Raw genomic sequence first — 15,106 nt, forward strand, 5'->3', positions numbered from 1 at the left:
ATTGGACAACACAGGCCTAAAGGTAGACTACATAATTTGTTGCTGACCTGTATTTCCTTAGAACAATGATTACCAAATGGATAGGATGGGGTATGTCTTTTTTGAAAAGCATGTGTAATATTGTAGTTTTATATTTGGAAAACACAAAAAGTTTATCACATGAAATTTTAAGAAAGTAAAGCTTGATGAAAATCCTCTTAGCTGGTGGGACAAGGTTAAAAACAATTGCAAATGTATCTAAAAATATTGTTAATTTCCAAAAATCATTAATTGTTGTAAGAAATCACAAAACTGTTTTAAACTAAAAAAATCTCTGCATCATTCTCATTTTTTCCCACTAGGTTACCACCAAAGAACATGATTTTGGTCTAGGGGCTCCATTTTCTGAACCTGAAAAATACCAGAATACTCTCCAGCTAGAGCAAGAAGTGAGAAATCAAGACCAATTCATCTCTGCACTGAAATTACAGGTTATATTTAATTTCTGTATTTCCCTGAATTAATTTGGGATGGAGGCCTATTTTAAAACAAGAAGATGGAGAATAAATACTAATTCAGTGCTCATTGACATCTTCTGAGTCTAAAATCATTCCATTTCTATCTTAAGCATTTTGATACATGCAGATTCAGATACATATAATGAGTGCAAACTATGTGGCAAGTGTTGTATCCAGTACTTTTAAGTACATAATGTTACTTAATCATTTCCAACCTTGTGAAATAATGATGTTATTTCCATTTTAAAGACATGGAAGCTGAGGTTCCAAGAGATTAGAGAATTAAGATATTTGAGTAATGAGTGACAGAGCTAAGTAGGATTTGTTTGAGTTTCCAAGTTAGCTAGGATTTGAACCCAGTTCTCTGTATTGTCTGTTCACCTGGTGCGTGATGTGCCGTATGGCTACTAATGAAGGCTATTAAAAGAAACTTCCTCTTTTAGGAAAATGGAGTAGACTTACTTTGCCCTATTTCTCCCACCAAGTACAGCTAAAAATGCTGAGCGTTTTGTTATAAAACAAATATAAGGACATCCTGAAAGGTGGGAAGGAGGAGGAAGACTGGCTAGGGACCTCAGCACACATTAAGTGACACATTGGTGAATTCCTGGGTTTTTCTTTTGCTCCATATATCTCAAAGTGCTGGAAAACCTGGCATCTAGAAATAGCAATGGATGCAGACAAAAACAGTTCTCAGAAGAGCCATTCTTCCAGACAAAAGAACTAGGAAGGCAGCAGCCTCGCAATATGGTTTTTTTTTCCTTTGTCCTAGGTTTTTTTTTTTTTTTTCCCCCAAATTTATTTAGTTATTTTGAGGGAGAGAGAGAGTGTGAGCCAGGCAGGGACAGAGAGAGAGGGAGAGAGCGAGAGAGAGAGAGAATATCCCAAGCAGGCTCCACACTGTCCTGCAGAGCCTGATGTGGGCTTGATTCCATGACCTTGAGATCATGACTTGAGCTGAAGTCAGATGCTTGACCTACTGAGCCAACCAGTGCCCCTCTGTCCTAGGTTTTTATAATTTATGTATTTTTTTAATTTGGAAGCAATATCAAACTTATATAAAAGTCACAAGTACAGAACAAAGACTATCATCCCTCAAACCATTTGAGAGTAAGTTGCAGACCTGCTGTCCTGATCTCTCTAAAATATGAGTGGGTATTTCCTATAAATAAGAACACTTTCCTACAAGATCACAGTACAATCTAGTAAAATCAGGAAATGAATTTCAATACATAGCTGCCAGCTAAGCCTCTGGCTTAGTTTTTGCCAATTGTTCCATAATGTCCTCAGTTACAAAAAGATCTAGTCCAGCATTGCACATTGCATTTAATTATCATGTCCATTTATCTCCTTCATTCTGGAACAGTTCCCCATTCTTCCTTGATGTTCATGACTATGACACTTTAAAGAACACAGGTGAGGGACGCCTGGGTGGCTCAGTCGGTTGAGCGTCTGACTTCAGCTCAGGTCATGATCTCGCGGTTTGTGAGTTCGAGTCCCGTGTCAGGCTCTGTGCTGACAGCTTGGAGCCTGGAGCCTGCTTTGGATTCTGTGTCTGTCTGTCTGTCTGTCTGTCTGTCTGTCTGTCTCTCTCTCTCTCTCTCTGCCCTTCCCCTACTTGTGCTCTGTCTCTCAAAAATACGTATATGTTAAAAAAAAAAAAATTAACACAGGTGAATTATTTTGTAGAATGGCCATTGATTTGGGTTTGTCATGATTATGTTAATGAACCTTTGGCTGTGTGGTAGCCTTCAAATTGGCCCCACCTCATGTTACTCCCATTCTTATGCGGTCTTTTCACACATTGTACCATAACTGATCTTTGTGACCAAGAGCATAGAGCAGAAGTGATTAAGTTATAGAGTGATCTCTTGGATCATTTGCTCTGAAGGAAGCAAACATCCACGATGTGAGTAGCCCTGTGAACAGGCCAGCATGGCAAGGTACTGAATCATCTAGCCAGTAACCAGTGAGAAACAGGCCTGCAAACTGTGTTGGGTGAGCTTGGGAGTGGATTCTCCAGTCCCAGTTAAACCTTGCCATGGTGACTGTCACCCTGGCTGACTCTTCTGACCTTGTGAGAGACCTTAAACCAGAATTAGCAAATTAAGCCACTCCCAGATCCCTCACCCCTGGAAACTGTGACATAATAAATGTTGGCTTAAGGTACAACATGAATACAGACAGGAATAGTACAGAAATGATGGTGGGTTCTTTTCATTGCATCCCATCAAGTAGCACACAATTTCAATTTGTTCTATTACTAATGATCTTTATTCGGATCTTTCGATTAAAGCGATATCTTCTGGGTTTTTCCCTGGTGAAGTTGCTTTTTTTCTCTCTTTTAATTATTTTTTAATTTTTGTATTGAAGTACAGTTGACATCCAGTGTTAAATTAGTTTCAGGTGTACAGTGTAGTGATTTGACAGCTCTATATATTATGCTATCCTCACCCCAAGAGTAGTTGCCATCTATTACCATACGATGCTGTTACAATACCATTGACTATCCCCATGACTTATTCATTCCATAACTGGAAACCTATATATCCCCCACTCCCCTTCACTCATTTTTCCATTCCCTCCCCCACCATTTTGTTCTTTGTATTTATAGGTTTGTTTCTAATGCAGACTACTCTTAGGCAATACCTGCCCACTCAAATACTACGAAAAACACTCTATAGCCCCACTCCTGCCAGCAAAGGTTGAGTTAAGAGCCTAGACTTCCACTTTTGCCATGCTGTAACAAGGAGTCCTGGTCATGCCTCATGCCCCAGTCCCCAACCCTCCATCGCACCAGCGTGCTATCAAAGAGGAATGCTGGCTGGGGAGCCAAGACTTTAGTGCCCACCAGGCAGTAAGTGCATCCTCCAACCCCATAAAGTCAGCAAAGACCATGTGGGGCACCTAGATATCCACCCTCACTCAGAGTAAGAAGTGTCCCCTTTTTGCTAAGGTGGTGTCAGAGGAGACGTAATGCAGAGTCAGGACTTTTGCCACCTCTTAGCATTAACCAGTTCACTCACCCGCAGTGGTGGTGGAGGACACATGGGAACAGTAACAAGTTGCCTCTGTTCTTCCTCACTGTGGTGGTATCAGCAGGGGCCTGCCTGGTGGGGACCCTGAACTCCCATCCCTGCCTAGAGTAACAAGGAGAGTGCCCTCTCCAGGTGTCAAGAGAGGCCTAGTAGAGAAATTGGACTTCACCTAAACCTAGCAGTAAGAAGGTAGTGTCCCACCTTTTTAGCTAGAACTAAAATACCAGGAAGTGTGACAGGAAGCCTACCATAACACAAGAGCAGATCTCAATGAAAAAAATCACTTCTTGGAGTGCCTGGGTGGCTCAGTTGGGTAAGCATCTGACTCTTGATTTAGGTTCACATCATGACCTCACAGTTTGTGAGTTCAAGCCTTGCATGGGGCTCTTTGCTGACAGTGCAGAAACTGCTTGGAATTCTCTGTCTCTCTCCCCCTCTGTCTTTGCCCCTACCTCACTTGTGCTCTCTCTCTCTCTCAAAATAAATAAATAAATTTTAAAAATATTAAAAAAAATTACCTTTTATCTCAAGAATCAGGAATATCTCAACCTCAGTGAGAAAAGACAACCAAGAGATGCCAACACAAAGATGAATTAGATACTACAATTATCTCACACAGATATTAAATCAGTTGTCATATAAATGCTCCAACAGGAATTCTGAGCATGTTTGAAATAAATAAAAAATAGAAAATCTCATCTAAGAAATAAAGGATATAAAGAAGAACCAAGTGGAAATTTTGGAATCAACCAAGATATTCTTCAAAAGGTGAATAGATAAGCAAATTGTGGTATATCTGTACAATGGAATATTAGTCGTTGATAAAAAGAAATGAGCTATCAAGCCACAAAAAGCCATGAAGGAACCTTGAAAGCAAATTGCTAGGTGAAGAAAGCCAACTGAAAAGGTTACATACTTTTATGATTCCAACTATATGACCTGAAAAAGACAAAACATAGAGACATTAGAAAGATCACTGGTTGCCGGGGATTTGGTGGAAAGGAGAGTCGGAGGGGTAAATGGAGGACATGTATTTTTCAAGTAGTGAAACTATTCTATATGATATAGTAATGGTAGGTACATGTTATTATGCATTTGTCAAAACCCATAGAATCTACAACCCAAAGAGTAAATCCTAATATAAACTTTGACTTTAATTAAATGTGTCAATGTTGTCATTAATTGTAACAAATGTACTGTACAAATACAAGATTTAAATAAGGTGGGAAACTGTGTGTGGAGTGGGGAGAAGGGGTATATGGGAACTCTGTACTTCCTGATCAATTTTTCTGTAAACCTAAAACTGCTCTAAAGAAAAAAATAAAGTCTATTAAAAAATGCATAGGAGAAGTTATATCTAAATCATGCATTTGATACGGATTAATAATTGAGAATATACAAAGAACTCTACAACAATAAAAAAAAAAAACAATTCAAAAGTGAGCAAAGGACCTGAATAGTCATTTTTGAATAGACATTTTTCCAAAGACCTACAAATGGCAAGAAAGCACATGAGGGGCACCTGGGTGACTCTGTTGGTTGAACGTCTGACTTTGGCTTAGGTCATGATCTCACGGTTCGTGAGTTCGAGCCCCGCATCGGGCTTGCTGCTGTCACCACAGAGCCTGCTTTGGATCCAGAGACTGATCATGTTCATGGATTGGAAGCCTAAACATAATAAAAATGTCAGTTTTCTCCAAATTGATATACGGGTTTAGTGCAATTCCCATCAAAACCCCAGCAAAAACAGCTTTGAAAAAGAATAATAAAGTGGAAAGAGTCATTCTCTTTTGGTTTCAAAACTTTGTATATATCTACAGTAATTAAGACTGTATGGTGGGGGGGATAGACACAGATCAATGATACAGAATAGTGAATCCAGAAATAGCCTTATGCAAGTACAGCCAAAAGGTTTTTGACAGAAGTGCAAGTGCAGTTTGATGGAAGAAAGATCATCTTTTATTGAAAAGATGGAACAATTGGATATCTTTTAGGGAAGAAAATGAACCTAAGCCTAAACTTCACACCATATATAAAAATTAATTCAAAATGGATCATAGATTTAAATGTAAAACACAAAACTATGAAACTTTTATAGGGTAACAGAAAACCTTCAGGGCTTTGGGCTTGGTGAAGAGTTCTTAGTGTGACACCAAAAGCGTGATTCATAAAAGAAAAATTGATACTCAGACTTCACCAAAATTTAAATACTTTACTTTGTGAAAGACCCTGTTAACAGGATGAAAAAAAACGATAACCCATACTTCTTTTTAAAAAAAATTTTTTTAATGTTTATTTTTGAGAGAGCGAGAGACAGCACAAGTAGGGGAGGGGCAGAGAGAGAGAGAGAGAGACGCAGAATCTGAAGCAGGCTTCAGGCTCTGAGCTGTCAGCACAGAGCCTGGTGCAGGGCTCAAACCCACAAACCGCGAGATCATGACCTGAGCCGAAGTCGGACGCTTAACCGACTGAACCATCCAGGTGCCCCTACAAACCATATTTCTGCCAGAAGAATCATATGTAGGGTACATGAAGAATTCTTAAAACTCAGCAGTAAAAAGCAACAATTCAATTAGAAAATGAGCAAAAGACATGAAGAGGTATTTCACGGAAGGATATATGTTGAGCACATGAAAATGTTCAACCTTTCCAAACATCAGGGAAATGCAAATTAAGTCCAAGATAAAATAACAATGCACACCTATAAGAACAGTTAAAAATAGTGACAATACCCAATGCTGGCAAGGATGAGGAGAAACCAGATAGTTCTGGGTATTCCACAGACATGAAAACTTATGTCCACTCAAAAACTTGTATATGACGGTTCATAGCAGCATTGTTTGTGAAAGACTGGAAACAATTACAATTTCCCTTAATAGGTAAGTGACTAAGCAAACTGTGGTAATCTATACCATGAAATATTACTCAGCAACAAAAAAGATTGAACTATTGGTCCATATAACTTGGATAGATCTCAACGACATTGTGTTGTGTGAAAAAGCTAATGACGAGAGATCACATACTATGATCTTTATCACATGATTTTATTTATATAACATTCCTGAAAAGAGAATTATAGAGATTAGTGGTTGCTAAGAGTTAAGGATGGGCAGGGTAGTGGATGTGACTGTAAAGGGGTGTCAGTAGGGCAATCTGTGGTGATGGAATAATTCTGTATCTTATTGAGATGCTGACTACAGCAGTCTATACATGGGATAAAATGGAATAGAAAACAATATGCACATATCATATCAATGTCAAATCTCTGAGTGTGATATTGTGCTATAATTGTTTAAGACGTAACTATTGGGGAAAGTGGGTCAAGGGTATAGGAGACCTCTCTGTACTCTTTACAACTTCCTGTGAATCTTTACTTATTTCAAAATAAATAGTTAAAAAAATTTTTTTAATGTTTATTTACTTTTGAGAGAGAGACAGCATGAGTGGGGGAGGGGCAGAGAGAGAGAGAGAGACACACACACACACACACACACAATCTGAAGCAGGCTCCAGGCTCTGAGCTATTAGCCCAGAGCCAGATGCAGGGCTCAAGCCCATGAGCTGTGAGACCATGACCTGAGCTAAAGTCGGACACGTAACTGACTGAGCCACCCAGGTGCCCCCCCAAAGTTTTTTTTAAGTTATTTTTTGATTACCTGTTATCAACCAGAAATTTTACTTGAACTTTTGTACCTGACTACACCCTACAAATTGTAGGTATTCTCTCCGTTTAGCAGATGAAAGTTAAGAGGCTTCCATTTATTTTTTCTGAAGTCAGATGTATCTCTTAGGATCAAGAAAATACGGTAAATTGCCCAGGGTTAAGTAACTGGTAAAGAACTACAACAGGATTTGAACCTGTCTGCCTAATTGCAAAGCCTACATCCTTTCTCCTACTTGAAACTATCTCTTCTAAAGTACTTGTGTCTTAGAATTGAGTGAAAGTAGGGCTTGATGTTAAAGGTGAGAGGAATGAGTGTTTATTTATTTATAATGTATTTGTTTTTATTTAAAGATAATTTGAGCATTATATGCTAGATATATAATAAATGATAAATGAGAGGTGTGTTGATACAGAAGTTGGAGACAATCACTTAAAATTGTTTTTTAATGTTTATTTAAGGAGGGGGGAAGGGGCAAAGAGGGAGACACAGAAGCTGAGGCAAGCTCCAGGCTCTGAGCTGTCAGCACAGAGCCTGACTCGAGGCTCGAACCACAAACCACGAGATCGTGACTTGAGCCAAAATCAGACACTTTAACTGACTGAGCCACCCAGGCTTCCCTAGAATAGAGACTATCACTTTAAAGTTGCTTAGAATTTAGTGGGATAGGGAGGTAAACACATAATATACATTATAAAATACTAAGATTAAACTGTGTAAGAGGCTTTATGGATCACAGAAGGAGAATTATTTAACCTGGGATAGTGGAAGGTTAGCAAACATTTTTAGTGTGCTCTTATTGCTCAGAAATATGACACTGTAGAAGCCATGAACAAAGACAAAAATATATATAAATAGATAAATTGAAGTTTATCTGTTTGTTTATCCCACATCCTATGGGTTTTTTTTTTTTTTTTTAATTTTATTTTGAGAGAGAGAGGGGAGGGGAGGGGAAGACAGAGAATCCCAAGCAGGCTCCTCACTGATAGTGCAAAGCCTGACTAGGGGCCTGAACCCACAAACTGTGTGATAATGACCTGAGCTGAAATCAAGAGTCAGACGCTTAACCAACTGAGCCACCCAGGCACCCCCCACATCCTATAGTTTAAAAAATGATACAAGTAATGAAAATAGCTTAGGTAATAACAGGGGAAAATAAACTTAGTGAAAGCATGAGACAGGAATAGCAAACAGGAGATCATTGTACACAGGTTCTGTGCTAGTTACTAGAGATGGGTTGCAGATTGTTTTAAAAATTCCTTGAGACAAGGGCAAAAAGGAAATTTTAGTTAAATAATTCACTGTCCCGAGGATAAGAACAAACCAGGTATCCAAGAGAAGCATGTTTTCCTGAAATTGAGACATGAGCCAAGTTTTCTTTGAGAATTCTTATAAAGAGGGTTGTAGGACATAATATATAACATCTTCAATAACTTAGTAAAGTTTTTAAAATGAGTCTAGCATCCTGGAACTTAGATACATAGGGTTGGTGGAAAGTTAAACTGGAGAGGTCAGTAGGGTTGGCATCGCAACATTTTTTAAATCTTACTCTTAGTGTGATAAAGCACCATAAGGTTACAGGAGTTAACTCCAATTTGCACTTTCAAGGAATTTTTAGCTGTATATGGTAAAACGCCAAAAGAGAAGAAAGTAGGAGGTATTGCTGAAATTCAGGCCAGTTGTGATAAAAGACTCAACTAAGGAAATAAGTGCATATACAGTTTCTGTTTTTGGTTTTTCTTTTTTTTTTAATTTTTCAAAATTTTTCTTGTTTCCTGGATTTGATAATTTAAATTCTTTACTTCTATTTTTTAAAATTATTTATTTTTAAATTTACATCCAAGTTAGTTAGCATATAGTGCAACAATGATTTCAGGAGTATATAAATTCTTTACCTCTAAATCTCTCAAGTTAGCATGGCTTACAAAATGCCAAAGGAAGAGTTGAATTTATTGTGCTTCTTGGTATGTATTTATTGGGTATAATAAATGTCTTGGTAATATATTTAGCTAAATACAATTCATGACCTTTAGGGTATTTATATAGTGACAAATTATAGATAAAGTTTGTATTTGTATTTTTATTTTTTTAAAAATTTCTTAATGTTTTTATTTATTTTTGAGACAGAGAGAGACAGAGCATGAGCAAGGGAGGGGCAGAGAGAGAGGGAAACACAGAATCTGAAGCAGGCTCCAGGCTCTGAGCTGTCAGCACAGAGCCTGACGCGATGCTCGAACTCACAGACTGTGAGATCATGACCTGAGCTGGTCAGACACTTAACTGACTGAGCCACCCAGGCGCCCCAAGTTTGTATTTTTAAAGAAAACTTTGTTGCTTCTGATGGTTTGAAAAGAGTGATATCTATAGTTATTTGAAATGGGCAAGGTTGGAAGTTAGAACTAAGGATACCACTGGATGAGGGATTTAGCAATTTTTGATGCTCCTCAAAGACTGAGTCTGTTTTTCCTTCTGTCTTTTTACATTTTTTATAGGTACCAACATGGTGCCATGAATATAATAGGTGCTCAGTAAATGTTTAAGTACACAGTGAGAGAAATGGAAAAGGACCTTTGTGCCATCCTTAATAGATATTTGTTATAGTACTTAACATATTCTTTTTGTGTTTTTTCAAGTAAACAAATTCCGAGAGGGCAGGTACCTAACCTATTTTTGTATCTATGGGATTTAACATAGTTCCTGATATATAATCATGTTCAATGGGTCTAATATATATTTCTTCCTTTAAAGGCATTTGGATACCTTCGTGATAGAAAAGGCCATTTTCTTCATCCGTTGGTTTAATAGTGGGCTGGGAAGAAAAGCTGTGGTCCTCCACGTTAGTTAGCAAATACTTGACCGATTTGGTATTTAGCTTAGTCAAGTAAGTTATTAATATGTTCAAAAGAACCTCTTTTGAAGAGTTAACGTATTTTGGTAACAATAATTAGAAATATAATTGATGATATGAGTTATTAAAATTAAATAATTTCAAGAGTGTGGTTTCTTTTATACAGATATAAATATTTGGCCAGTCTTCTAATAGTTTGGTTAAGAAATCAATAGTAATTAGGTTTTTTATTAACTATAAATTATCTTGTAAGATGTAGCTATAAACCTTTAAATTTTCATTTAATATATTTTTTCAGATAGGTATTATATTTACATGCTACAAAATTCAGAAAATGAAAAAAATATATATAGCTAAGTCTCTTTCCAGGGAAGCAAACCTCCCTTCCTGATTCCATTCACCTAGTTGTTCTCCTTGGAAGCAAAGGAAATATTTTAATACGATTATTTTCTTTCTCATTACAACAGGTTGAAGATCTCAAACAGACAAATCATGGCTTGGAAGAATATGTTAGGAAACTCTTGGATAGTAAGGAGGTGGTAAGCAGTCAAATAGACGATTTAACCAGCCACAATGAGCATCTTTGTAAAGAATTGATTAAAATTGACCAACTAGCAGAGCAACTAGAAAAAGAAAAAAATTTTGTGGTGGATACCGCTGACAAAGAACTTGAAGAAGCAAAGGTATTACATTTACCATTGATAGGATTTTTTATTGAGTTACAATTGACATGTATAGCATTATATTAGTTATAGGTATATGACAAAATGATTCACTATTTGTACATATTGTGCAATAATCACTGCAATAATTCTAGTTAGCATCTAACTACTGATCAGGATTTTAATTCCTCTTTAAACATCATATAATTATTAGATGCAGTGTGGAAAAAGTGACATTCTCATTTATATCATTTGAAAGTTTTTTCGATTTGACATTACATTTAAATGTCTATTCTAAGGATTAAATTGTATTGCACACTTTATTTCTTTTAAAAATTCTTGCTCAAAAAATTTCCTAAGTAATTGTAGTCATGGTAAAAACTTCAGGCAATAGGAATGTTCCTTTTTTTTTTTTTTTTTTTTTTTTTTAGTGTTTATTTTTATTTTGAAAGAGACCGAACAAGTGGGGGAGGAGCAGAGAGAGAGGGAGAGAGAGAATCCCAAGCAGGCTCTGCACTGTCAGCACAGAGCCCTATGCAGGGCTTAATCTCATGAACCCTGAGATCATGATCTGAGCTGAAATCATGAGTCAGATGCTCAACTGATTTAGCCACCCAGGTGCCCCAGGAACGTTCTGTATATAGGACAGTGCTCTCCCTTCCTAATCCTTCTCTCTTCTGTAGAGAGATCTCCCAGCAAATAGATGATGCATATATTTCCATCCTTTTTTTTCCTGTCTGTTTTCACACACACGATTTATTTCACATTTTAAAGCATTTTTTAAGTCAAAGTTTTAAATGTCTGTGTGATAAAATTCATCAATTTTTACTGACTTCTGAGTTTTGATTCTTTTATTTTTTGGAAGTTCTCCCCCTTTTAAAAAATTTGAATAGACTGTATTTTAGAGCGATTTTGGGTTTATAACATAATTAAGCAGAAGGTACAGAGATTTCCCATATACCTCCTATCCCTATGTATGAACACCTTCCCTATTATCAACACTACCAATCAAAGTGGTACACTTGTTAAAATTGATGAACATACATTGACTCATCATTATCACCTAGAGTCCATAGTTTACATTCGGGTTTACACTTGGTGTTGTACATTCTAAGAGTTTGGACAAATGTAGGATGACATGTATCTACCATTATAGTATCATGCAGAGTAATGTCTAGCCTAAAAATCCTCTCTTCTCCACCTAGTTTTGATCCCTGTTTAGGAAGATCTTACCTCAAGAACTACAAGAATGTTTTCTATGGTTTCTTTTAATACTTCTTAAATAATTTTTTAAAGTTTTAATCCTTCCAAGGGCGCCTGGGTGGCTCATTCAGTTAAGCGTCTGACTTCAGCTTTCACGTTCTGTGTTTGAGCCCCACCATCAGGCTCTCTGCTGTCAGTGTAGACCCTGCTTCAGATCCTCTGTCTTCATCTCTCTCTGCCTCTCACCTACTCATGCATGCTCGCTCGTGTGCTCTCTCTCTCTCTCTCTCTCTCTCTCAAAAATAAACAAATATTAAAAAAATAAAGTTTTTTGGGGTGCCTGAATGGCACAGTCGGTTAAGCATCTGAGTCTTGGTCTCTGCTCAGGTCATGATCTCACAGTTAGTGAATTCAAGTCCCATATTGGGCTCTGGGCTGACAGTGTGGAGCCTGCTTGGGATTCTCCCCTCTCACCCTCTTTCTACCCCTCCCACTTTCTCTGTCTCTCTCTAAATAAATAAACTTTAATAAAAAAATAAATAAATAAAGTTTTAATCCTTCTGGAATTTTTATTCTGGTATGAGGTAGGGTTGGATACTCCTTTCTTTAGTCACTGATTTGAAATGGCATTTTAATAGCTATTAAATTTTCATGTGCATGGATATGTTTCTGGACTCTTTTATTTCATGGATTCATTTGCTATTTTCTGTGCCACTACTGTATTATTTTAATTAGTGTAGCTTTATAATATTTTGATAAACATTTTATTTCTTTTTTTTTAAATATGAAATTTATTGTCAAATTGGTTTCCATACAACACCCAGTGCTCATCCCAAAAGGTGCCCTCAATACCCATCACCCAGTCTCCCCTCCCTCCCACCCCCCATCAACCCTCAGTTTGTTCTCAGTTTTTAACAGTCTCTTATGCTTTGGCTCCCTCCCTCCCTCTCTAACTTCTTTTTTTTTTTTTTTCTTCCCCTCCCCCATGGACTTCTGTTAAGTTTCTCAGGAGCCACATAAGAGTGAAAACATATGGTATCTGTCTTTCTCTGCCTGACTTATTTCACTTAGCATAACACTCTCCAGTTCCATCCGCGTTGCTACAAAAGGCCATATTTCATTCTTATTGCCACGTAGTATTCCATTGTGTATATAAACCACAATTTCTTTATCCATTCATCAGTTGATGGACATTTAGGCTCTTTCCATAATTTGGCTATTGTTGAAAATGCTGCTATAAACATTGGGGTACAAGTGCCCCTATGCATCAGTACTCCTGTATCCCTTGGGTAAATTCCTAGCAGTGCTATTGCTGGGTCATAGGGTAGGTCTATTTTTAATTTTTTGAGGAACCTCCACACTGTTTTCCAGAGTGGCTGCACTAGTTTGCATTCCCACCAACAGTGCAAGAGGGTTCCCAAACATTTTATTTCTTGACTGAGTTTAGTACCCTGCAATGAAATTTAGAAACTAGGAATGTAAACACAATTCTAAAAATGAAGACAGTTTCATTTATCATTGCTGCCTAATGGCTTATAAGCATGATATAGTGTATTTGAAAGCCAAAAGCAACCTATTGAGTTTTTAAAGGTGTGAATGTGCTCCATTGTCTTGGTTTTATTAATCACCACATTACTAATTGTTTGTAACAAGGTAGTTTCCTAAAGTTCATTGTTGTTCCATGTTCTTTTTTTTTTTTTAATTCAAAATTTTTTTCTTAGTGTGCATTTACTTTTGAGAGAGAGAGAGAGAGGGAGAGAGACAGAGCCTAAGCAGGGGAGGTCAGAGAGAGAGGGAGACACAGAATCAGAAGAAGGCTCCAGGCTCTGAGCTGTCAGCACAGAGCCCGACGCGGGGCTCGAACTACAAACTGTGAGAACATGACCTGAGCCAAAGTTGGACACTTAACCGACTGAGCCACCCAGGTGCCCTGAGGCAGGGGGGGGATTATTAAGCAGACTCCACTCCTAGCATGGAGCCCAACTTGGGGCTTGATCTCACGAACTGGGAGATCATGACCTGAGCCTAAATCAAGAGTTGGATGCTTAACTGACTGAGCCACCCAGGTACCCCTGTTCCATGTTATTTCTTAAGCATCCTTTTAATGTACTCTTGGTAGCACATAATAAAGCATTATATGTTACTCTTGGTAGCATATGATAAAGCACTTAAATGATCAGGCTGAGAACCTAAGTGTTATTATAGGTATTATCTATTATAGTAATTTGAAATATAAGAGCCCAGTGAATAAACTCTAAGGTAGTATTTGTTTTTTTATGCAGTAATTTTGCTTATTAAAATGGTGTAAAGGATAAGTAAGCTTGAATTAATGAAAAATCTGAGTAATTGAATATTGAAACATATGAAGTTTCTTACTTTAACGTAAGGACACAGTCTTCTTTAACAGTTACCTGGAAGAGGTCCTTAGGAGAACTACTTGAGAGAGTAGATAAGAATGACGTTTTAACTTATGAATTAATCTTGTAATGGTTGCTACTAAAGTATTTGAGGGACATTTAAAAATAGCTTGAATATTTTAAACATTTCTCAATAAACTCTTGTTTGTATTGTTTCTTTAAGAATAGTTATCCTTCAATCACAGTTTATGATAAATTAAGTTCAGTCTTAATAATAAAAATTACCAAATTAAAGAACACTAGATTAATGTTTTATTTTCTTCCTTGTTTTCTTCTTCACATTAAAAATTAACTGCATCGCTTCCCAGTCTGGGAGGCCTAGTTGGCCAAATTCCCTTTAAGAGAGTGCCCGGTTTAGAAGTCATCAATTTTAAAGGATTGTTAGTGTCTGTGTTAGAGAGTGAGTACTCTGTCAGGGTGATCCTCTGCTATCAAACCGGAAATTTTAATGAGTGGGAAACATCTAAAATAAGAGCTAGGATTTACCTAAAACTGAAAATATTAAACCTACAGATGGAAATTCTGCCTGGTTCAGAAAAGAGTGTTTCTAGGAAATAGATATTCATATATTGATGTGGAACATTTGGTATATCTAAGAATTGGAAAGCTAGAGTAGAGATAGCATTGCTGATGCAGGAAAGACATTGGATAGTAAATACAGAGAGAGAAAAGTAGAAATAGGTCCTTTGGGTTGTTTAAATGTGTTGAAATGAAATCATCAACCTGAATAAGTGAATGTTACAGGTAGAATGGGGATAAGAAAGATGCACAACCAGTGT

At 37.2% G+C, this 15,106-nt stretch overlaps 1 protein-coding gene across 10 annotated transcripts in view; it reads left to right on the top strand.

Moving 5' to 3' along the window:
- TSGA10 (testis specific 10) overlaps positions 1 to 15,106 on the top strand; it is a 158,763-nt gene that overhangs the window by 6,773 nt on the left and 136,884 nt on the right. For 8 of the 10 annotated variants that reach the window (XR_002081925.2, XM_019456665.2, XM_019456331.2 and 5 more), the window contains exons 2-3: positions 342 to 470; positions 10,513 to 10,728. Coding sequence is in view for 6 of the 10 variants with exons in the window: in XM_019456331.2 (XP_019311876.2) it covers positions 342 to 470; positions 10,513 to 10,728 (345 nt within the window). In the remaining 4 variants the exon portion in view is untranslated. Of the gene's footprint in view, positions 1 to 341; positions 471 to 10,512; positions 10,729 to 14,613; positions 14,728 to 15,106 lie in introns of those variants that run through there. The other 2 variants (XM_019456783.2, XM_019456698.2) reach the window with 1 other exon arrangement.

The sequence above is a fragment of the Panthera pardus genome, unplaced genomic scaffold, assembly GCF_024362965.1.
Source record: "Panthera pardus isolate Hobbes unplaced genomic scaffold, ASM2436296v1 HiC_scaffold_25, whole genome shotgun sequence".
Taxonomy (NCBI): domain Eukaryota; kingdom Metazoa; phylum Chordata; class Mammalia; order Carnivora; family Felidae; genus Panthera; species Panthera pardus.